Source organism: Corythoichthys intestinalis, chromosome 4 (genome assembly GCF_030265065.1).
Source record: "Corythoichthys intestinalis isolate RoL2023-P3 chromosome 4, ASM3026506v1, whole genome shotgun sequence".
Classification (NCBI taxonomy): domain Eukaryota; kingdom Metazoa; phylum Chordata; class Actinopteri; order Syngnathiformes; family Syngnathidae; genus Corythoichthys; species Corythoichthys intestinalis.
The window spans coordinates 41,823,485-41,845,735 of record NC_080398.1 but is presented as its reverse complement, the minus strand read 5'-3'; the positions used below and the strand labels follow the sequence as shown (position 1 = coordinate 41,845,735).

General features: G+C 41.2%; 2 protein-coding genes across 5 annotated transcripts in view; one reads left to right on the top strand and one right to left on the bottom strand.

The window, feature by feature from the left end:
• LOC130915080 (nestin-like) overlaps positions 1-13,195 on the bottom strand; it is a 22,289-nt gene extending 9,094 nt beyond the window's left edge. Inside the window, exons 1-4 of one of the 2 annotated variants that reach the window (XM_057834799.1) lie at positions 12,964-13,195; positions 9,512-10,488; positions 7,306-7,430; positions 3,099-3,175 (exon numbers count right to left, since the gene is read on the bottom strand). In XM_057834799.1, the coding sequence (XP_057690782.1) occupies positions 3,099-3,175; positions 7,306-7,430; positions 9,512-10,312 (1,003 nt within the window). In that variant the 5' untranslated portion in view covers positions 10,313-10,488; positions 12,964-13,195. Of the gene's footprint in view, positions 1-3,098; positions 3,176-7,305; positions 7,431-9,511; positions 10,489-12,054; positions 12,156-12,963 lie in introns of those variants that run through there. The other variant, XM_057834798.1, reaches the window with a different exon arrangement.
• Positions 12,148-22,251, top strand: LOC130915086 (C-type lectin domain family 6 member A-like). Of its 3 annotated transcripts, XM_057834810.1 has the most exons (8): positions 12,148-12,213; positions 12,453-12,602; positions 18,219-18,287; positions 18,348-18,476; positions 18,714-18,860; positions 19,273-19,433; positions 21,712-21,830; positions 21,930-22,251. In XM_057834810.1, the coding sequence occupies exons 2-8, from the start codon at positions 12,524-12,526 to the stop codon at positions 22,069-22,071; spliced, it is 846 nt and encodes a 281-aa protein (XP_057690793.1). In that variant the 5' UTR covers positions 12,148-12,213; positions 12,453-12,523; the 3' UTR covers positions 22,072-22,251. The 3 variants fall into 3 exon arrangements, with proteins under 3 accessions (XP_057690793.1, XP_057690794.1, XP_057690796.1); XM_057834811.1 differs by lacking the exon at positions 12,148-12,213 and having other exon boundaries at positions 12,242-12,602; positions 21,712-21,777; XM_057834813.1 differs by lacking the exons at positions 12,148-12,213; positions 21,930-22,251 and adding an exon at positions 21,394-21,490 and having other exon boundaries at positions 12,242-12,602.

Sequence of the window (22,251 nt, the reverse complement as noted above, 5' to 3'; positions counted from 1 at the left end):
GGAAGTAACCTGCAAGTAACCTAGAACAACAAGGAAGTGACCCAAAATTAACACTTTGGCTTCCATTGACAGCAATAGACGTACAATTCGCTCGAACTGGAAAGACGAGCTGTGCATGCTCATGTTACAGCACCATTGACGGCATTAGACGTCCAATCCATTTTAATTATGACTTATTTAGCCAAAAATAAACTGATCTAGTTTCTATGAATATGGCGCTCAAACCAAAATGACTTTGACATCCCTGCGCTAGTGGTCCAATCCATTTGAAGTAAGAGGGCTGGCAACGTCGTCCATCCAATTTTACTGCGGCACAATTCTGCCTAGCGACAGCTTAAACAATCCAATGTATTATTTTTTATTTTCTCTACATGCTAACTGCCCTAAAATCTATTTTTGAGGGAAAGCTTGCATAATACTAATTATTTTTCATGTTAAAGCAACACTTGGTAAACGTTTCAGTTTTGGTCGATTTTAGCAAAGCCGGTGGACAAAAGCGGTAGTGTTTTGCCTTAAAGAGCATACGACAGGAGAAAAAAAGTCTTAAACGGCATTATTATGTGAATGAGAATCATATTTTGAGACGATTCGACTATATACAACAATTTAGCAAAGCGCAACTGACGAGAAATTAGTCTTTAAATCTGCCGGTTAGCCACGCCTACCATTATAGGGCTTTAGCGTCCCCAACAGGTGGATGACGTCAGCGGTAGACTGGGCTCATCGGTTTTACTATTCAGCCCATTGAGGGGGAATTATTCAGAACGAGGAAAACGCGACGAAGAGCGCCGCAAAATGTCATTGTTTCAGTCTCTCTACTCCAATATTTCCAATATTTTCCCCAATTGCTAAATAAATGGCATGGTCATGACAAATAACAGTCTTGTGCTAAATGGAATATGAAATAATAAAAATGCATTTATTCAGGACGACATGGCAAAATTACTCCATAATGGTCAAAACTGTCGACTTCACCTTTACTGTCGCACCTCCCGAACGATATTTTATGACACCTAAATCGGACAGGTCATTTCCCTTCCCGGCTTCGGAGAATGTAAACAAACCAAAAGGCGTGACAGCTAGCCGACATGCTAACCCGAACCGAGTGATGTTTCAAAGTCTTCCAAGTGGAAAATCACACGTGACATAACTAGCCTGGATTTATTGACATGACGACTGGGTTGTCGATTGTCTTCGTGGATCGGCAAACCGCCCGGCGGAGAGCAATTTATAATTCGTTCCCCGGAGAAAGGTGGCTGCAGTTGTTGTGCAGCTAGCGTGCTGCTAATGTGCATGAGGAGAGCTTTATACATGCCTATCAATGATCAAACGTAAGTAGTCCTTTATTTAAAGAAATTTTGAAGTGTTTATTTTGTAATCGCCGTATTCGTATTTGACATAATACAAAACAAGATGTTTACTCACTTCCTCGTAAGTCCAATGGTCCCACAGTAAATATCCACGGTGAATGGGAACCTTTTGAAACTCCAAAAAGGCGCATACGCCTCTCCCTCATACAGAATGATTTTTCTGCAGCCGTTTGGCTGGCGTGATGCGAAAAATAAACGTATTAATCCGCAAAATCAGCTGAATCCTTCGTCCTCATACACAACAGTACGCTGTATAGACCCTAGCCACGTGACGTCACAACTCCTTCCTCCTGACTGGTGCCGCCCATTTGTCCGTCAACACATCGTGTTTACCTGTTATGGCTACGTACATTCCTCCTATTTACGACGTGTTTTTTCTGCTCGTTAACATTAATAATCAAAATGGTGAAGGCGTGTGTGGCGGTCGGTTGCAATAACAGAGAAGATAGACGGAGAAGACGGAGAGACTTGAAGTTCTACCGGATTCCGAGAGACCCGGAGAGAAGAGAGCGAGATGGGCTGCTGCAATTCGACGAGAAAACTGGGCTCCAAACGATTACCACAGATTATGTAGTAGTCATTTTATATCTGGTAAGATGCATTTAATATATATTTAGAGGGTTTTGGGCTGACAACCACAATTAAGATCATTGCTAGGCTAATCGCCGACAACATACACGTATGTATGTAATGAGAGTGCTATCGCTAAACCATATAAACATTAAAAGCCCTAACTCCATTGACAAACGACATGAAATACATTAGACTTGACAGTGGATGTTAGCAATAACAAAAGATTTTGAATTGAAAATTTCGTAACTCACCTTTCCAAGCACAAGATAGATTCCTGCCGAATTTTCGTGGACGAGGACCTGTTTCACCCAACCAGCAACGAAGTATTTACAAGCCTCCAAGCTCTTAAAGTTTTTCAAACTTTCGTGAGAATAGGCTGATTTTGTGTGGACAAGATAGTTGCACATATCAGGGTAGCTAGCAGATGTCAGGCAAATACGGCGGAGACAGCGGGTCGAAAAACATCGATTTAGGCATCAAATATGGATCTGGCGAATGGATAAACTGAAGTTTTTCCACATAACGCCTTTTATGCAACGCATCAAGTGAGTTTACGGCATCCGAAAGCACCGGGTCTTCCATGAAATGCAATATAAATTGCTCGATCAATTGAGATCATTGATAATACAGACACAAAATGACGGACAAGGGGGCGGAACCATACAGCGAGCACGTGATTTTGTGACGTCGGTGGGTAGGGTCTATAGTGAAGAGGACGTCTTCTACCGTACACGTCACAGCGCCCTCCTCCTCAATGCAAGACCGAAGCCGGAAGTCACTCATTTTCATGGGGCGGGATTCAAAAAACTAAATACATAAAGCGATCACTTCCACACACATCCAAGCGGTCCATATCATTCAGGAGCATAAAATACCGCGTGTATTATGAAATAAACATGCTTTTTCGTGTCACATGCACTTTAAGGAAGACTGTGTTTCCCATGAGGACCAGCGCACACCCGCACAGTGTTGTAAAATCATGATCTGAAAAGAGGTGTGATTCAACTAGTTGTCAATCGACATATAATCACAAATGTCATGAAAATATTCAATAAAGGTTGAAAAGTTACCTAGTTTTTAATGACAAGAGAGGACAATATTCATTTTAAGATTTTTAAAAACACTTGAAATGGTATGCCTGCTGAAAATATTCACCTTTAAAGGAAATATTTCTGGAGTCTTTCATTAGAGCGACGTCGTTCCGCCGCAGGCTCTCACTGTCCAGCAGAGCTCTGCAAAGAAGGCGACAAAAAAAGCAGACACTTAACTTAACAAAGAGCTCCGAGTGTGTGGAGGAAGGAAAAGTGCACATTTGTTGTTGTTGTTGTTGTTATGGTAATGAAGTTAGGACCCCACTCACAATGACTGCTGATATTATTAGCAGGCCATGCGGCATTAATTTACAAGTTGCTCATCTTCTAATGCAGGGATTCCCAAACTGTGATGTGAACAAATCCTCTAAAGCAGTAATCCCCAACCACCGGACCAGTACCGGCATTTGCTCCCGCAGCGCCGAGAAATTATAAATAATTTGTTAACAACGGCAATGTGGCCTGTGCCTCTTGATACATCAATATGCCTGCCTTTTCTATCGACAATCTGAGTGTCATATGTGTATGTGACCCTCTAGTGGTTGGCCGCCATTACTGGGGTGTTTGCACACCCAGCGTCAGTCAATGTAAACATTAACGTCAGCTGCTGTTGGAAGTATGCTGCGGGCAGCGCACCTCAGCAATGGCGGATGGGGAACTTCCAGTTGTTTTGCTTGAAGTAATCAATAGATATAATAATAAAAACTGGATCGGAAGTCGGCATTGAAATCCATTGGAGCTAGCAAGTATTTTTTACATCTATGTGCGCTTGTCCTCGATAATGACGTAGGCGCATCAGATTTGATCCCGGAAATAATAAGCCCACACGTTAGCGAATAAGACTCAAAACCAGACATCTTTGGACAACGTTTAAGAGGAGCCTACAACCAAGTCAATTCTGCAAAAGATGTGGCTATATTGTGGCCTATATACACAAACACACACATATACAGTGGGGCAAATACGTATTTAGTCAACCCCCAAATGTGCAAGTTCTCCTACTTGAAAAGATTAGAGAGGCCTGTAATTGTCAACATGGGTAAACCTCAACCATGAGAGATAGAATGTGGGAAAAAAACAGAAAATGACATTGTTTGATTTTAAAGAATTTATTTCCAAATTAGAGTGGAAAATAGGTACTTGGTCACCAACAAACAGGCAAGATTTCTGGCTGTCAAAGAGGTCTAACTTATTCTAACGAGGTCTAACGAGGCTCCACTCGTTACCTGTATTAATGGCACCTGTTTTAACTCATTATCGGTATAAAAGACACCTGTCCACAATCTCAGTCAGTCACACTCCAAACTCCACTATGGCCAAGACCAAAGAGCTGTCGAAGGACACCAGAGACAAAATTGTAAACCTGCACCAGGCTGGGAAGACTGAATCTGCAATAGGTAAAACACTTGGTGTAAAGAAATCAACTGTGGGAGCAATTATTAGAAAATGGAAGACATACAAGACCACTGATAATCTCCCTCGATCTGGGGCTCCATGCAAGATCTCACCCCGTGGCGTCAAAATGATAACAAGAACGGTGAGCAAAAATCCCAGAACCACACGGAGGGACCTAGTGAATGACCTACAGAGAGCTGAGACCACAGTAACAAAGGCTACTATCAGTAACACAATGCGCCTCCAGGGGCTCAAATCCTGCACTGCCATACGTGTCCCCCTGCTGAAGAAAGTAAACGTCTGCAGTTCGCAGAGAGCATTTGGATGATCCAGAAAAGGACTGGGAGAATGTGTTATGTTCAGATGAAACCAAAACAGAACTTTTTGGTAGAAACACAGGTTCTCGTGTTTTGAGGAGAAAGAATACTGAATTGCATCCGAAGAACACCATACCCACTGTGAAGCATGGTGGTAGAAACATCATGCTTTCAGGCTGTTTTTCTGCAAAGGGACCAGGACGACTGATCAGTGTAAAGGAAAGAATGAATGGGGCCAGGTATCGAGAGATTTTGACTGAAAATCTCCTTCCGTCAGCAAGGGCATTGAAAATGAGACGTGGCTGGGTCTTTCAGCATGACAATGATCCCAAACACACAGCCAGGGCAACAAAGGAGTGGCTTTGAAAGAAGCATTTCAAAGTCCTGGAGTGGCCTAGCCAGTCTCCAGATCTCAACCCCATAGAAAATCTGTGGAGGGAGTTGAAAGTCCGTGTTGCCCAACGACAGCCCCAAAACATCACTGCTCTAGAGGAGATCTGCATGGAGGATTGGGCCAAAATACCAGCAACGTTTAGCCTCCGTTATTGCCAACAAAGGGTACATAACAAAGTATTGAGATGAACTTTTGGTATTGACCAAATACTTATTTCCACCATGATTTGCAAATAAATTCTTTAAAAATCAAACAATGAGATTTTCTGTTTTTTTTTTCACCCTCTGTCTCTCATGGTTGAGGTTTACCCATGTTGACAATTTCAGTCCTCTCTAATATTTTCAAGTGGGATAACTTGCACAATTAGTGGTTGACTAAATACTTATTTGCCCCACTGTATATGTATTTATCACGTATACATGTCAGAGGTTGCGCTAGACTTTTTCATTGTCTGTCATTTTGACTGACAGGGTCATAAAAATCCGGTCATAATCTATTTTTACCCGTCACTTACATTTTTTAAATGATAATAATGACATATTCAATAGTATTTAGTTTTCATTCATTTTAAATTAATATTCCGTCCGAACAAGCTTAACAAGAGGCAAACAGACAGCGGAGTGCACCAATCAGCGACGGGCAGACGTGCCGTTAGCAAAGCGGCGAGGGCAGGACGAGGGACTTGCGCGCGGAAGTAAACATACGAGGAGAACGGAGTTTATTCAACATGGCTAGCGCGAGACAGACTGTTGTCAATGACTCGTGTCGATGTGTTTTAGCTCATTTAAAACTGAATTCACCGCGGATTGGAACATATTCTCTGCTCTCCCGTCGCCATCCGTGTTGATATAGAGACGACTTTCGGCGCGCAAGAGTGAAGTTGCTCGTGAAGAACACATCACGCAAATAAACAAATCTGATTTGTCGATTGATTTTGTACCTACTCGAGAGGCTGTGTCCCAGACTTTTCTCTCAGTGTTTGAAAAATACAGGGAGAACAGTCTGGCCGTGCCAGGCAAACACTCAGTTGCCTTGACATTTTTCCGAGTAAGGCCAACGACGTCATGCATCAAGAGAGACAATAGCTAATTATTATGCTCACTCGCCACCCTGTGGTCTGGGGTGTGAATTGCAACCTATCAAAATGACGGATGGACATCAGTTTTTTCCGTCACCGTTTTAAAAAACCGGTCAACGACGGAAAATATTCGGTTAACGCGACCCCTGATACATGTATACCTCACAGCCAGATGTTGGAATCAGTATTGGAAGCCAAAAATTGGCATGTTGCAATCCGAGTTTAGACCCCTGAGCTAATGGAGGGACACTATTTAAGTGACTAGCTCCAGCTAGTGTTGAAGGTAAGAAGTGAAATGGAGTGTAGCTTGAACTCAAGCATCTCGTAAGGGCCATATTGAATACTAGTTTCATATTTTGTTGTTGATCAATGGGTCATGTTTTGAACACGGCTGGTCTAAATTATGAAATGTATTGCTAGCTAATTATATTGCATGTCATGTGCTCCCTCCCTGCTGTTATTCCAGAATCCCACAGCTCATAAATGCGTGAGCAGCGTAGGTCAATACACCCAGAAGGGGCTGAGAGTGGGGGTGCCGTTAACGATGCGGCGTGGGAGTTGCACTTGAGTGCTCCGCAATGGCGTGAGGTCAGCGGTTCCGTCAGGCGGGATAACTCGGGCCGCCGCTTCAAGGACGTGACTTTGAGGCCCAAACAGCTGCGGCCTAGAATGTTCCTCAGCTGGAGATGATCCAGTTTGGATCGGAGTGACTCGATCACACTTGATCACAAGCGCGGGTGTGATGCATGTGTCATATTTATTGTGGGTGGCAGGGCTTCCCCTTTGCTAAAAGTGAGCCAGTTGATTTATTGTCTCGAGACGAGGCAAGGGACAGCAATTAAAGCTGTGGCATTATCAAACTAGGACTGCAAGCAGGACTGAACGGGCCCTCGCAGTTTGGCGCAACTCGGACGGCGCACTGCTCAGGGTGGTGGCAGATTGTCCCCCTCTCATCATCTCATGAGAAACTAACATGTGCTCGAAACACGCCTCTTTTTTTGAGTGGAGTTACAAATTTAAATCGTATCTCAAGGCACCACTGTACAAGAAAACAAGCTAACTAGCTGCAGCTAATATTTGATTTTACCTGTAGGTGACTACCTCCAGGCCCATTGACATCTTCTGCTGAAGCAAACCTCGGTTCTCCTGCAGGAGAAGCTCCAACTTCTGACCTAGATGCTGCTTCTCATTCTCCAGGTCATCCAGGTGCTCCTGAACACAACACAGGAGGAAGGTTAGATGGGAAAAGTGCTTTTTGTTTGGGTTGTTCAGACATTCAGGAGTTAGAGCTAGTTGTTGGATTCAGGGCCGGCCCAGCCTATACGCATACTATGCAGCTGCTTAGGGCCCCTGACCACTAGGGGGGCCCCAATCTGGCAATTGTTTAATTTATATTCTATTTTGTTTACTACAGTTTGCTTTATTTGAATTTTGTGAGGTTTGATACTTGATTACAAGCTTTAAAACTTTTTTTTAAAAAATTCCTTAACCTCTTTCTTTCCTCTTTTAGAAAAAAGTTTGGCGCTATCTACTGTAAGTACTGACAATCATTTGGGGTGAGAAGTTTGAAGTATGCAGTGCAACAAAATCTGATTAATATACAAAATATGGACGTATGGGTTGGATTGCATGTATGGATTTCACAGTACACTGTGACGAAATGGTGGGCCAAAAATTTGGGCCCCTTTGCATTATTTTGCTTAAGGCCCCCAAATGGCCTGGGCCGGCCATGTTTGGATTGTTGGTTGAACTTCCTGGAGAGGAAGAGGACAATAGCTGCTCACTCCTTAAAAAGGAAGTATAAACATAGCAACTGAGTAGACAATTGGACTCAAGTCACAGGGACTTGGACTCGGGTGGACTGTAGTCGCAAATTTGATGACTCGCAACTTTTGACTTGACATGGCACGTCTTTAGAACCTTTGTTTGACACGACTCGTCTTTACAATCTTGTGACTCGACTCGGCTCGACTCAACATGACCTCGAGACTCAACTCGACTTGACTCAACGTGACCTGGAGACTCAACTTGACTCAACGTGACCTGGAGACTCAACTCGACTTGTCACAACCTCGTGACTCAACTCGACTCGACATAATCTCGTGGCTCGACTCAACTAGATCACAGGGACTTGCACTCGGGTCAACGGAAGTCGCAAATTTGATGACTTGCAACTTTTGGCTTGACACAGCTCGTCTTTACAACCTTTGACTCGACAAGACTCGTCTTTACAACCTTGTGATTAGGCTAGACTTGACATGACCTCGAGACTCGACTCGACATAACCTCATGACTCAACTCAACTTGACTCAACATAACCTTGTGACTCGACTCGACTTGATCAGAGGGACTTGGACTCGGGTCAACGGGAGTCACAAATTTGATGACTCCCAACTTTTGGCTTGACACGACTCGTCTTTACGACCTTGTGACTCGGGTCGACTCAGCATAACCTTGTGACTCGACTCGACATCACCTCGTGACTCGACTTGACTCGACATCACCTCGAGACTCGACTTGACTTGACTCGACATCACCTCGAGACTCGACTCGACTTGACTCGACATAACCTTGTGACTCAACTCGACTTGATCACAGAGACTTGGATTCGGGTCGACGGGAGTCAAACTTGATTACTCCCAACTTTTGGCTTCACATTGCTTGTCTTTACAACCTTTGAGTTGACACGACTCGTCTTTACGACCTTGTGACTCGGGTCGACTGGACTTGAGTCAACATGACCTCGAGACTCGACTCAGCATAACCTTGTGACTCGACTCGACATCACCTCGTGACTCGACTTGACTCGACATCACATCGTGACTCGACTCGACAACCCCTCGTGACTCGACTTGACTCGACATAACCTTGTAACTTGACTCGACTTGATCACAGGGAGTTGGACTCGGGTCGACTGGAGTCACAAATTTGATGACTCGCAACTTTTGACTCGACACGACTCGTATTTACAACCTATGCCTTGACACGACTCGTCTTTATAACCTTGAGACTCGATTCGACTTGACTCAATATGACCTCTTGACACTACTTGTCATAACCGCGTGACGCGACTCGACTTGACTCGACATAACCTCGTGACTCGACACGACATAACCTCGATACTCGACTCAACTTGTCCTAACCTCATGACTCGATTCGACTTCACTTGCCTACAACAGGTAAGACTCAGAACTTACTGGTGACTAGGATCATAGTGACTCATGCAATTTTCTGCAACGGAGTCTAAGGACCATTGAGTTAAAAGATTGTTCCAACTTGTATACTTTATTTACCTGAAGTGCATGCACATGCTGCCTGTGTTCTTCCCTTTGTTGCTCCGCGGTCTCCTCCAGTTGCCTCCTAACGTCCACTTCACAGATCCGCTCTCTCTCCAGGGCGTTCAGCTGGACTGTGTACTCGTTCTTGTGACGCTCTGTCTGGTCCAAACGGGTTGTTGTTTCCTTCAGACTCTCTTGGAGTTGGTCCAGCTGGGCCTGGTAGGCTTCTGCCGTCTCCTGCCAGGCCATGGAGGCCCGCTGGCTAAGCTCCTGCTCCAGCTGATGCAGGTCGGGCATCGGGGTAAAGCAAGGTGGCGCAGATTGGATCAGAGTGGCATTCAGGTGGGCCACGTCCTGCTCGTGGGTGTGAAGCAGGTGGTCCATTTCTTGTTCTAGCTGGTTGATCCTGTCCCTGAGCCACATATGAGCGCCGAGCTCCTCTTCCAGCTCCTTCCTGCTCAGCTCCATCTTCGACCCAATCTCCTCTCGAGCCCGGACCTCCTTCTGCCAGTGCCACTTCACTATCTCCATCTCCTCGTTCAGCTTGCAGACCTCCATCTGAGCGTAGGCCCTCTGTCTCCAGACTTCTTCCAGCTCCTCTCTAGCCCGATGGAGATCTATCTTCAAGTTCCTCTCTTTCACGGCTCCACCGTGGTGTCCATGTCGCAGGGCTTTGATCTCCTGGGCTAGCTGTGAGTTCTCCTCCTCCAGGAGCTTGACCCGTCCCAGGTAACTCTGCAAGCGGCGGTTGAGTTCCAGCATCTGTTGTTTCTCCTGGGCCATGAGGCGGGAGTGTGCCGGGATGTGAAGATCCATTGCGGGAGGGAGGGTGGACGCTCTGAGTGGAAATGATAAGTGAGGCTGCTGTGAGGCCGTGGGAGCTAATAAAGGAGAGGAGGAGGTGGAGGGGAGTGTGTGTGTTTGTATGGAGGAAGGAGACTGGAGGATGTAAAGGGAGGAGCAGACAGGAGCTTCTCTTTCGAAGGCGGGGCCTGCAGAAACAGTGAAATCATCTCTCATTGAACAGTTTCACCACTATTACAAGCGTCTTATCGTGCCTGAACAGCAAATATAGACAGTTAACGTTACTTCCTGGAAATACCTTTCATTTCTGTTCATGGCAAAAAAAAAAACATGCGTGGCTGTAATTTTTGACCATACACTTAGCATTACAGTTGATTGTCAATTCGCTGTAATGGTAAAAAATCACAGCCACACGTTTTTCTGCCATTTGATATTAGTGGAAAACTTGGACGTTCATAAACGTCAATGGCATAGCCTGAGTTGGTTGCGAGTTGAATGCCAATGCGCTGTAATGCAAAGCGTATAGTCAAACATCACAGCCACACATGTTTTTTCTGGCATTTAATATGAATGGAAAATTTGGACGTGCCTAGTTGTCAATGGCATAGTCTGACTTGGTTACAAGTTGAATGTCAATGCTCTGTAATGTTAAGTGTATGGTCAAAAATCATAGCCACACATGTTTTTCTGCCATTTAATATGAGTGTAAAATTTGGACGTGCATAGCTGTCAATGGCAAATCTTGACTTGGGTGTTAGTTGAATGTCAATGTGCTGTAATGTAAAGTGTATGTTCAAAAATCACAGCCACACATGTTTTTCTGCCATTTAAAATGAATGGTAAATTTGGACGTGCATAGCCGTCAATGGCATGGCCAGCAAAAATGCCATGTACCCCAAAAAAATACCACATACAAAAAAAAAAAAAAAAAAAAGAAAAAAATGCCATAAACCAAAATCCATTTTGCCACATACCAAAAAAATGCCAAATGTCAAAATCCATTTTGCAACATGGCAAAAAAAATGCTGCTTCCCAAAAAAAAAAAAAAAAATGCCACATGGCAAAATCAATTTTGCCACATAGCAAAAAAAATGCCACATGGCAAAATCAATTTTGCCACATGGCAAAATAATGCCACATTTCAAAATCCATTTTGCAACATGGCAAAAAAATGCCGCTTGGCAAAAAAAAAAAAAAAAAATGCCACATGGCAAAATCAATTTTGCCACTCGGCAAAAAAATGCGACATGGCAAAATTAATTATTCCACATGGCAAAAAAAAATGCTACATGGCAAAATCCATTTTTCCACATGGCAAAAAAAAATGCCACATGGCAAAATCAATTTTGTCACATGGCAAAAAAATGTGACACGGCAAAATCCATTTTGCCACATGGGAAAAAAATGCAACACAGCAAAATCAATTTCTCCACATGGTAAAAACCATTTTGCCACGTGTCAAAATCCATTTTGCCACATGGCAAAAAATGCCACATGGCAGAAAAATACCACATGGCAAAATCCATTTTGCCACATGGCAAAATAAAAATACCACATGGCAAAATCCATTTTGCCACATGGCAAAATTGGTTTTTCCACATGGCAAAAAAATGCCACATGGCAAAATCCATTTTGCCACACGGCAAAAAAAAATGCCACATGGCAAAATCCATTTTGTCACATGGCAAAAAATGCCGCATTGCAAAATCCGTTTTGCCACATCGCAAACAAAAAAAAAGCCACATGGCAAATACCGCTTTTGCTTCTCGCTGTCTCCATTTTTACTGTTCTTTTTGTTCCTCTTCAGGTCCCTTCCACGTGGTTCTCTGCTTTTCAGACAGACAAACAGTGACCTCTGCTGCGACATGTTGAAATTGCAGCATCAACACTGGGGAAGTTGTTGTACATTGAGGGTATATTTTAACCTACACATAACATGACAGCAAATTGGAGAAGTTCAGCTCAATTTGGAAAAGCTGACATAGCTTAGTCATTCGCCAAAGCAAAAATACACACGAAATAATAACCGAAAATAACTCGCACATCCGCTTGCATTTCATTGGCAATAGGCCAAATGCTGCTAATGAAGAGTAATGCGGTAGATGGTTTGCATTGTGTTTTAATTTTACTATCAACTGCTTAATCTTGACAGGGAATAGGATGGAAAGCAGAAGTCGAGTCGACAAATAAGACCACACAACTTCTTCTTTTAAGCATTCGGTCATGGCATATACGGAGGCGGAGGTGGATGTCAACTACGCATCGGTGGTCTTCAAAAGTGACAAACAATTGCAGTTCAGAGGTACCAGAGCTTTAATTATTTTTTTGTCTTATAAGCAGAACCTATGCAGGTAATTAAAAAGTCATTAAATGGATTTTGTCAAAATTTAGGCCTTAAATTGCATTAAACTAAATGTTCGAGGCATTAAAAATCATGTAAACTTGAAAATGATACCATTCATTACTGGTTATGGGCCATCAAAGTGAATGTATAAGATCCTGGTCACAGCTGAGCACAACAGTTATGCTAATTGACAATTAGATATCTCCAAACTAAGATGCTTCAGATTTGTATTGTGAGCAGACCATTTGCATTCATTGTGCAATAATGAAATGAACAATACATGATTGAAAAAAGGATGAATTATAAACTCATGACATACCTCATTCACTGTACGGAAGCTGTGTGCCTTTGTTGTTATTTTGAGCCAGAAGCACTTTGTGAGCCATATGTGATATAACAGTGTCTTAAAGGGTATCACGGATAAAAAGAGATGTAGTTCTTAAAAGATAAATGTTAGTATGAGTGATAAGAATTTGATATTCAACCTTCTCTTAATGTTTTCGTTTTAATAAAATCTGTTAAATTATTTTAATTAGTAGGTTGCCATTGTTGTTGACGTCGCAGGGCGGTGACGTCACATGCGTACGCTGCCGGACTTCCAGAGTGTCCCTCTTTAACTACATAAACATGTCATCGGTTCTCACTTGCAATTTGAACCCGAATGAAACATTTATGAGAAGGACAGCAAAAGCAAAATGAACAGCAAAGACAGGATGAGACGAGTAGCGTTCATGTGTCAAGTTCGCTAGTGACAGCACTTTCCTGTGTTTGATGTCAAAAGTAGGGCTGTCAAACGGTTAAAATTTGTATTCGAGTTAATCACATCTTAAAAATTAATTAATCGTAATTAATTGCAATTCAAACCATCTATAAAATATGCCATATTTTTCTGTAAATGATTGTTGGAATGGAAAGATAAGACACAAGACGGATATATACATTCAATATACTGTACATAAGTACTGTATTTGTTTATTATAACAATAAATCAACAAGATGGTATTAACATTATTAACATTCTGTTAAAGCGATCCATGGATAGAAAGACTTGTAGTTCTTAAAAGATAAATGTGAGTACAAGTTATAGAAATTTTATATTTAAACCCCTCTTAATGTTTTCGTTTTAATAAAATTTGTAAAATTTTCAAACAAAAAATAAACTAGTAGCTCGCCATTGTTGATGTCAATAATTACACAATGCTCATGGATGGTGCTGAAACCCATAAAATCAGTCGCACCCAAATGCCAGCAGAGGGCGACAAAACACAATAAAAACAAGTAACAAATGGACATGACAATGTCATTTTAATCTGTTTGAGTGGGGCATGTGCGTTAATTGCGTCAAATATTTTAACGTGATTAATCAAAAAAAATTAATTACCGCCCGTTAACGCGATCATTTTGACAGCCCTAGTCAAAACCTGTTTGCATATCTTCACGGTAAACTATTTTGTGGTCCATCTTATTTCAATATTATTATGGAGATAGTTAGCATCCAGAGCTGTCGTGTGCCTTACAGTGAAACACAGCAGTTTGATTATTTTTGCTGATAGTCCATGCATCACATAACATGAAAACGTTGATGCAGTTTGCCTCTACTGAGACGTCTAATGGCGTCTAATGACGTCTCACCTTATTTTGTCACGTAAATGCGCTCTCCAGATCAATCATCATCCTGCTGATGTTCTCAGATTTATCAGACTTAACAGATGTTACTCCCCAAGCTTGCTTCCCGGTGAATAAGCGACACGGAAAACGAATAAATGTATTAAACTTAGTTTGATTATTGGCTATTCGTATCATTTTTTGCCGAACAGATTATATTGACGCCTTATTTTGAACATTGAGATCTAAGAGGCAGAGAAAGGCGAGTGGACACAGGCATTCAGATTCGTAGCTCCGACCGCGCCGTTTATTGGCAGAGGCTTCAGCAACTCCTTCACAACATACAATTGAACATAAGTATCATGTACTTGTGAAAATACGACAAAAATAATATTCATATCTCTCAAAAAAGAATGTTCACAAAAAAAAAAAAAGTACTTCGTTCTGTATTAATGAGGTCCTGTTCTCAAACAGTTAAACAACAATGCAAAGAGAACTGGCATTCACGAATTCACAATCAAAATACACATAAAACTTACTCAGACTTTGGTCAAACTCTAGTCAAACATTTTAGCAACTCAGTTAACTCAACAAATACACTGGATGGCAATATTTAGTCACAATATACAAACTATGATGCTGGGAACCATTATCAGGAGTCTTGTATGTTGTGAACATACAAATGAACATAAGGCACAACGGACCCGCACTAAAAAGGAAATCATGACGTCAGTAGAGTGACAAAACGCACTCATTGGCTTGATCCCTATTTAATTTAAAACTCTCCATTGACACCTTGCGGTGTATTTAAATCAGTACTTTACATAGTTAAGGAGTGACACTGTGGAAGTACGGCAGCGTACCCATCTAATATGAATGGAAAATTTGGACGTGCATAGCTGTCAATGGCAAAGCCTGAGTTTAGCGCCAGTTGAATATCAATGTTCTGTAATGCAAAGTGTATGGTCAAAAATCACAGCCACACATAGTAAAAATGAAGAAAAAAGAAAAAATGTCACAAACCAAAGTCCATTTTGCCACATACCAAAAAAATGCTACATGTAAAAAAAAAAAAAGCATTTTGCCACATGGCAAAAAAAAAAAAAAAATGCCACATGGGAAAATAGATTTTGCACCATGGCAAAAAAGAAAATGCCACATGGCAAAAAAAAAAAAGAAATCCAAATGGCAAAATCCATTTTGCCACATGGCAAAAAAATGCCATATGGCAAAGTCAGTTTTGCCGCATGGCACAATCCATTTTGCCACAAGGCAAAAAAAAATGCCACACGGCAAAAAAAATGCCCCACGGCAAAATCTATTTTGCCACATGGTAAAGAAAAATGCCACATGGTAAAATCAGTTTTGCCACATGGCAAAATAATGCCACATGGAAAAATCAATTTTTCCACATGGCAATAAAATGCTACATGGCAAAAAAAATGCCACATGGCAAAATCCATTTTGCCACATGGCAAACAAAATGCCACATGGAAAGAAAAAACTGAAGAGGTGATTAATTTTTTCATGTTAGTGAGGTCAAAGGTCACAGAGGTCAGCAAAAAAAAAAGTCGTTGTAACTCAAGAACAAATACAGAGATTATTACTAGGGCTATCAAAATTATCACGTTAACGGGCGTTAATTAATTTTTTTAATCAATCACCTTAAAATATTTGACGCAATAAACGCGCATGCCCCGCTCAAACAGATTAATATGACAGCAGAGTGTAATGTCCGCTTATTACTTGTTTTTTGGTGTTTAGCGCCCTCTGCTGGTGCTTGGGTCCAGCTGATTTTATGGCTTTCAACACCATGAGTGAGCATGGTGTAATTATTGACATCAACAATGGCGAGCTATTAGTTTATTTTTTTGATTGAAAATTTTTACAAATTTTAATAAAACGAAAACATGAAGAGGGGTTTTAATATAAAATTTCTATAACTTGTACTAACATTTATCTTTTAAGAACTACAAGTCTTTCTATCCATGGATCGCTTTAAGAGAATGTGAATAATGTTAGTGCCATCTTGTTGATTTATTGTTATAATGAACAAATAGAGTACTTATGTAATGGAACAGTATGACATCTCCTATCACTCATATGCAGATGACATACAACTGTACATTTCTGTGTCCCCACATGATTATAGTCCTTTAGTCTCCCTGAGTAAATGCATTCATCAAATCAATGAATGGATGTGCCAGAATTTTCTCCAGTTAAATGTGGAGAAGACAGAGGTGATCATTTTTTGGCCAAAAAAGGAAAGGTCAAAGATAAGCAGCCAACTTAGCACAATGTCATTTACAGCTACAAATCAAGTCAGAAACCTTGGCGTAATTATTGACTCAGACCTCAAATTTGATAGCCATCTAAAGTCCGTCACTAAATCCGCTTATTACCACCTAAAAAATATAACCAGAATTAAGGGGCTTCTGACTCAACAAGACATGGAAAAATGCATTCATGCATTCATTTTCAGCAGATTGGACTATTGCAACAGTATATTTACAGGTCTTGATAAAAAATCAGTCAGGAAGCTGCAGCTAGTACAGAATGCTGCAGCCAGAGTCCTCACAAATACAAGGAAGCTGGACCACATTACACCGGTTTTGAAATCGCTACACTGGCTTCCAGTGAGTCAAAGGATAGACTATAAAATACTACCGCTCGTCTACAAAACACTTAATGGCCTTGGACCAAAATACATGCTTGACTTGTTAGATTCCTATGAGACATCTAGACCCCTAAGGTCGTCTGGAACCGGTCTTCTGCATGTTCCAAGAACAAGAACCAAGCAGGGTGAGGCAGCATTTAGTTATTATGCTCCTCACCTCTGGAACAAGCTACCCGAACATTTGAAGTATGCTCAAACTGTTAGCTCTTTTAAATCAGGGCTGAAAACGCTTTTGTTTAGCACTGCATATCCATAACTGTCTATATATTTCAATCTACCTGCTTTCTATTCCTCTTGTGCTTATCTCCATTGCTGATTTCAATTATTATTAGTAGTAGTAGTTTTTGTTTTATTTTTATTTTATTTTTATTTATTTTTATTCTGTGATTAAATGCGATCTTTTGCCTTGGTTTTTACGTCGTGTTGATTTAAATGTGATTTTTATGATCTTCATGTGATGTAAAGCACTTTGAATTGCCTTGTGTTGAATTGTGCTGTATAAATAAATTTGCCTTGTCTTGCCTTATGTACCGTATGTTGAATGTAAATATCCAACTTGTGTCTTATCTTTCCATTCCAACAATAATTTACAGAAAAATAAGGCATATTTTATTGATGGTTTGAATTGCGATTAAGTGTGATTAATTATTTTTTAAGCTGCAATTAACCCGATTAAAAATTTTAATCGTTTGACAGCCCTAGTTATTACCAAACTTGTAGAATATGTATGGAGAATGAAACGGAAGGTTTGCTTCAATTTTGGGGTATTGAGGTCAAAGGTCACAGAGGTCAGAAAAGACCTGGGCCGCCTAAGGGGCAGTTTACATGGCGACTTTGCGACATGAAGACGCAATGACTGAGTAGCGGAATTGCCTCGCGTGCATAAGGTGTCGGCGAAGACGAAAAATTCTGAATCCTGCCTCTAAAGTGGAATTGCTTGGAGAGGGCGGGCATGTTGTCTTCCGGGCTGAGGAGGTCAAAGTGCATCATTCGCCGTCGCCTTGTAAATCTGCACTGCCGCCTAGGTCCTGGCATGAATACTTAATCGTTTTCATGCAGAATTGCGACATTATTCGAATGGAATCGGAACCATATAAATGCAAACATGAAATTTTTCGTCTTCTCGGAGAGTCACCATGTAAACTGCACCTAAAACAGAAATGCCAGGGCCATTTTCACCCCTGGTCACACCCCTAGTAATAAATGACCAAAACTTTTAATAAAATCCTTATCTTAGTTTTAGTACTGCTGGCCTCAGATACTTCTCATAATGTTTTTCTCTCTCTTTTAAGGTAAAGCAGATGAAGAAAGTTTGTACAGCAACATCAAATTGGAAAAGGACGAGCACGCGTTTGTCACCGGTACGTGAAATTAAAACAAGGGAGACATTCTGCATGAATTTAATCGAACGAAATGCGCAGACGATGCTTTGCTGAGTCTGGCGGCGGCAGGGGTAGCTGACGGACGTCGCCATTATTGGCAACATCTGGCTTATTGCGCTGCACTATGTGGCGCTCTGTTCCTCGGCGTCATGGCCGTCATCCTGTATCGTGAGTTATTGTATCTTCACATTTCTGCCACACGACACGAAGTTGCCAGTGTGTTTCAAAATGGCCGGCTCACTGCGTAGTTTCTGGCAAAATTTGATAAGAGTAGGTCTATTCATGATAGACATAGCCACCAAATTTCAATATGCTAAAACCAATTGACGTCAGGCACTGAACTGTTTTTGAAAATACAATCGAGTGTGTTTCAGTGTGACTAGATACAAATCTCTTTCGTCGCAGATAGAAGAGTCTCACACTTGCTGTCGGAAAATCAGAACCTGACGGCTCAGGTGTTGGCGCTGGAGAGCAAAAACAGGAATATGCAAGCCAAGTTGAACGTCAGTCGGGCTCAGTGGACCATCGACAACTACTGTACTGTAACTACCGGTATGTTGATAGAACTAGATGCGAAAAAACAGACTTGGCGATTTTAGTAAACGGCCGCCATCTTAAAGCAGTAGACAGTAGTAAATTAATAATAAGAAAAACTAGAGGGCTCTGAGGGTGCAGACTAACTCCTGTGACCTTTGACCTCAGTACCCCAAAATGAATCCAAACCTTCCGTTTCATATTCCATACATATCCTACAAGTTTGCTAATAACCCCCCTTTATTCTTTCTTGAGTCATCACAATATTTTTTTGCTGACCTCTGTGACCTTTGACCTCGCTCACAGTTTCATATTGCAAACATATCCTGCAAATTTGAAAATACTGTAATCCTTTCATTCGTTCTTGCCTTATCTTGAACACAGATTAACCTGCAAAGAACCATTTTAACGCAGTCATTGGTGATTTCAGAATACGGTCGGTGCTGCGAAGCCTGTGAAACCGGTTGGAAACATTTTGCGCCCCACTGCTATCTCTTCAACGACACAGACCGGAAAACCTGGGACGCGGCCCGTAAGGAATGCGTCGGGAAGAATTCTCAACTGGCATTGGTGGAGAATGAAAGAGATAAGGTACAAAAAAAATTCCAGGTGTTATCGCCGTTTCATCAACACAAAGTACTAAACGTACAAGTCGTTAATCTACAAAATAAATGCGTACCTGTCAACTCTATAAAACCTGTCAGCTCTACTAAAACGCCACATTATTCAATCTTTATTTGTATTATTTTGTCGCTCCCTAGTGGCGCTTGAGTGTAACTAGCTTGTTAGGATCCAGATCATTCTACAGACGTTATCACATGACTACTCGAGGTTATAGCAAACTTGGAGTGCATAACATGCAGCATGATTAGCTAGCAATACATCTCATAATTTAGACCAGCGGTGTCCAAACCATGACCCATTGGCCAACAGCAAATTATGAAAATATTATTGAATATTGCCCGCACAAGAAGCTTGAGTTCAGGCTACATTCCATTGCGCGTCTTACGTTCGACACTAGCTGGAGCTAGGAACTTAAACAATGTCTCTCCATTGGGTCAGAGGTCAAAATTAGGGTTTAAAGTTGCAACATGACGTCTTTGGCTCCCGATACTGAAGCCAACACCTGGCTGTGTGGTATCGGCCAATGCCGACACTGGAGCATTATATATAATGTTATTACATCCAGTTTTACTGGATACAAAATTAATTCGATCCATAGCTTTCGTGTCATGAGTTTTTTGTATAATTAATCACGGTTTACATGTTAATCAACTAATTCTTTCCAAGCTATACTCAAAACACAACATTAAATTTGTTGTCATGTCCTCTGATTGCTTGTCTTTATTTTAGGGCTATCAAACGATTAAAATATTTAATCGAGTTAATCATAGCTTAAAAATTAAATAATCGTAATTAATCACAATTCAAACCATCTATTAAAAAAATGCCATATTTTTCTGTAAATTATTGTTGGAATGGAAAGACACAAGACGGATATATACATTCAACATACTGTACATAAGTACTGTATTTGTTTATTATAACAATAAATCAACAAGATGGCATTAATATTAACATTCTGTTAAAGCGATACGTGGATAGAAAGACCTTTAGTTCTTAAAAGATAAATGTTAGTACAAGTTATAGAAATTTTAGATTAAAACCCCTCTTGATGTTTTCGTTTTAATAAAATTTGTAAAAATTTTCAATCAAAAAATAAACTAGTAGTTCGCCATTGTTGATGTCAATAATTACAAAATGCTCATTGTGCTTAAACCCATAAATTCAGTCGCACCAAAGCGCCAGCAGAGGGAGACAAAAAACACAAGTAACAAATGGACATGTCACTGTGCTGTCATTTTAATCTGTTTGAGCGGAGCATGTGCGTTAATTGCGTCAAATATTTTAACGTGATTAATTTAAAAAAATAATTACCGCCCGTTAACGCGATAATTGTGACAGCCTTACTTTATTTCTAATGTTTTGTCACCCCCCCCCAGTGGCGCTTAAGTGTAACTAGTTTGTTAGGTTCCAGCTCATTCTACAGACGTTATCACGTGACTACTTGAGTTCACAGTAAAGACTGAGTGCTAAAATAACGAGTTAACTTCGGTAGTCATTGCTTGCTATTTCATCTCGCTCTTTGTGTTTTGTATGTTACATTCTTTTGTTTCATATACACGTATGAGCATTGTTTATGTCTATTTTTTTTGTTTGTTTACATTTTTAGTCAAACGTAGTCACAGTGGGACTGACCTATTACAGTACACATTATCTTTCGTATGCTGAATAATTCTCCGTAACATTAGGGAAAAAGCTTCGAAAAACTGTGTGTAAAATGTTTTTTTTCATGTACCGAAGCTTTCGTATCTTGAAGTACCACTGGATATTTTAGCGTACACAACATGGTTAACCAAATCCTAACCTCGATGCCACCAACCCTGTCGTTTTTTTTCCGCGTCTCTCACCCCTAACACACCTGAATCAATGATTATGTCATCAGCAAGCTCTCCAGAAGCCTGATAATGATAACGATTATTTGATTCAGGTGTGTTGGAGGAGGGCGACATGGAAAACACGACAGGAAAAGTGGCCTCCAGGTCCGGATTTGGTGAACTCTGGTCAATAAGGACAACGCCAATTTCGTGAGGGTTTTCAATGGTTTATTTGCAATCGACAGCACGAACACGACTACTGTTAGCCATAGCCGACACAACAAAACAACAGCCTTTGTGTTCCCGGATACTCGTCCAGGCCTCCTACTCTGTCTCCAGTCAGTCAAGCGGTGGATTTAGGGACAGCATGTAAAACACAACACTCCACACATCAACTATGTTGAATAAAAAAATTATGCCGTCATTCACAGGAATTCATCCAGGAGAACTGCAGGAAAAGCAACAGCACTTTGGGCTACTGGCTTGGCCTGAAAATGGTGAGCAGACAATGGAAGTGGCTCGACTCCACCGCAGCGAACAAAACACAGATGTAATTAAAGTACTAGTATTCTGGACTTTGTGTTCTGCAGATGTACATAGGACTACTTCTGTAAAAATGTGTGACCCTATGTATTCCAACCACCCTCAGATCCTGGATACCAGATACAGATTCGATCCGTGAAGGCTGGTGCGCCATCTCTGTGGCCGAACATCACAACAGCAAACCGAAGGCTGTCAAATGCAGAGACAGACATTGGTGGATCTGCAAGAAGATGGCGTTAGTTCTTTAAAACACGTGTCAAACAGCCTGCCTCACCAGAGCCTTTAAAAGACTGAATGCTTAACTAATTGTTGTCATTTTTCTCGGGAATCTCTTGTTGACTTGTGATATGGTGACCCTGGATCCAGTTTGCCGCCTCGCCTGGATCTCTCTGTACTGTATGATTGCTGCCGACTTGGAATAAATTGTT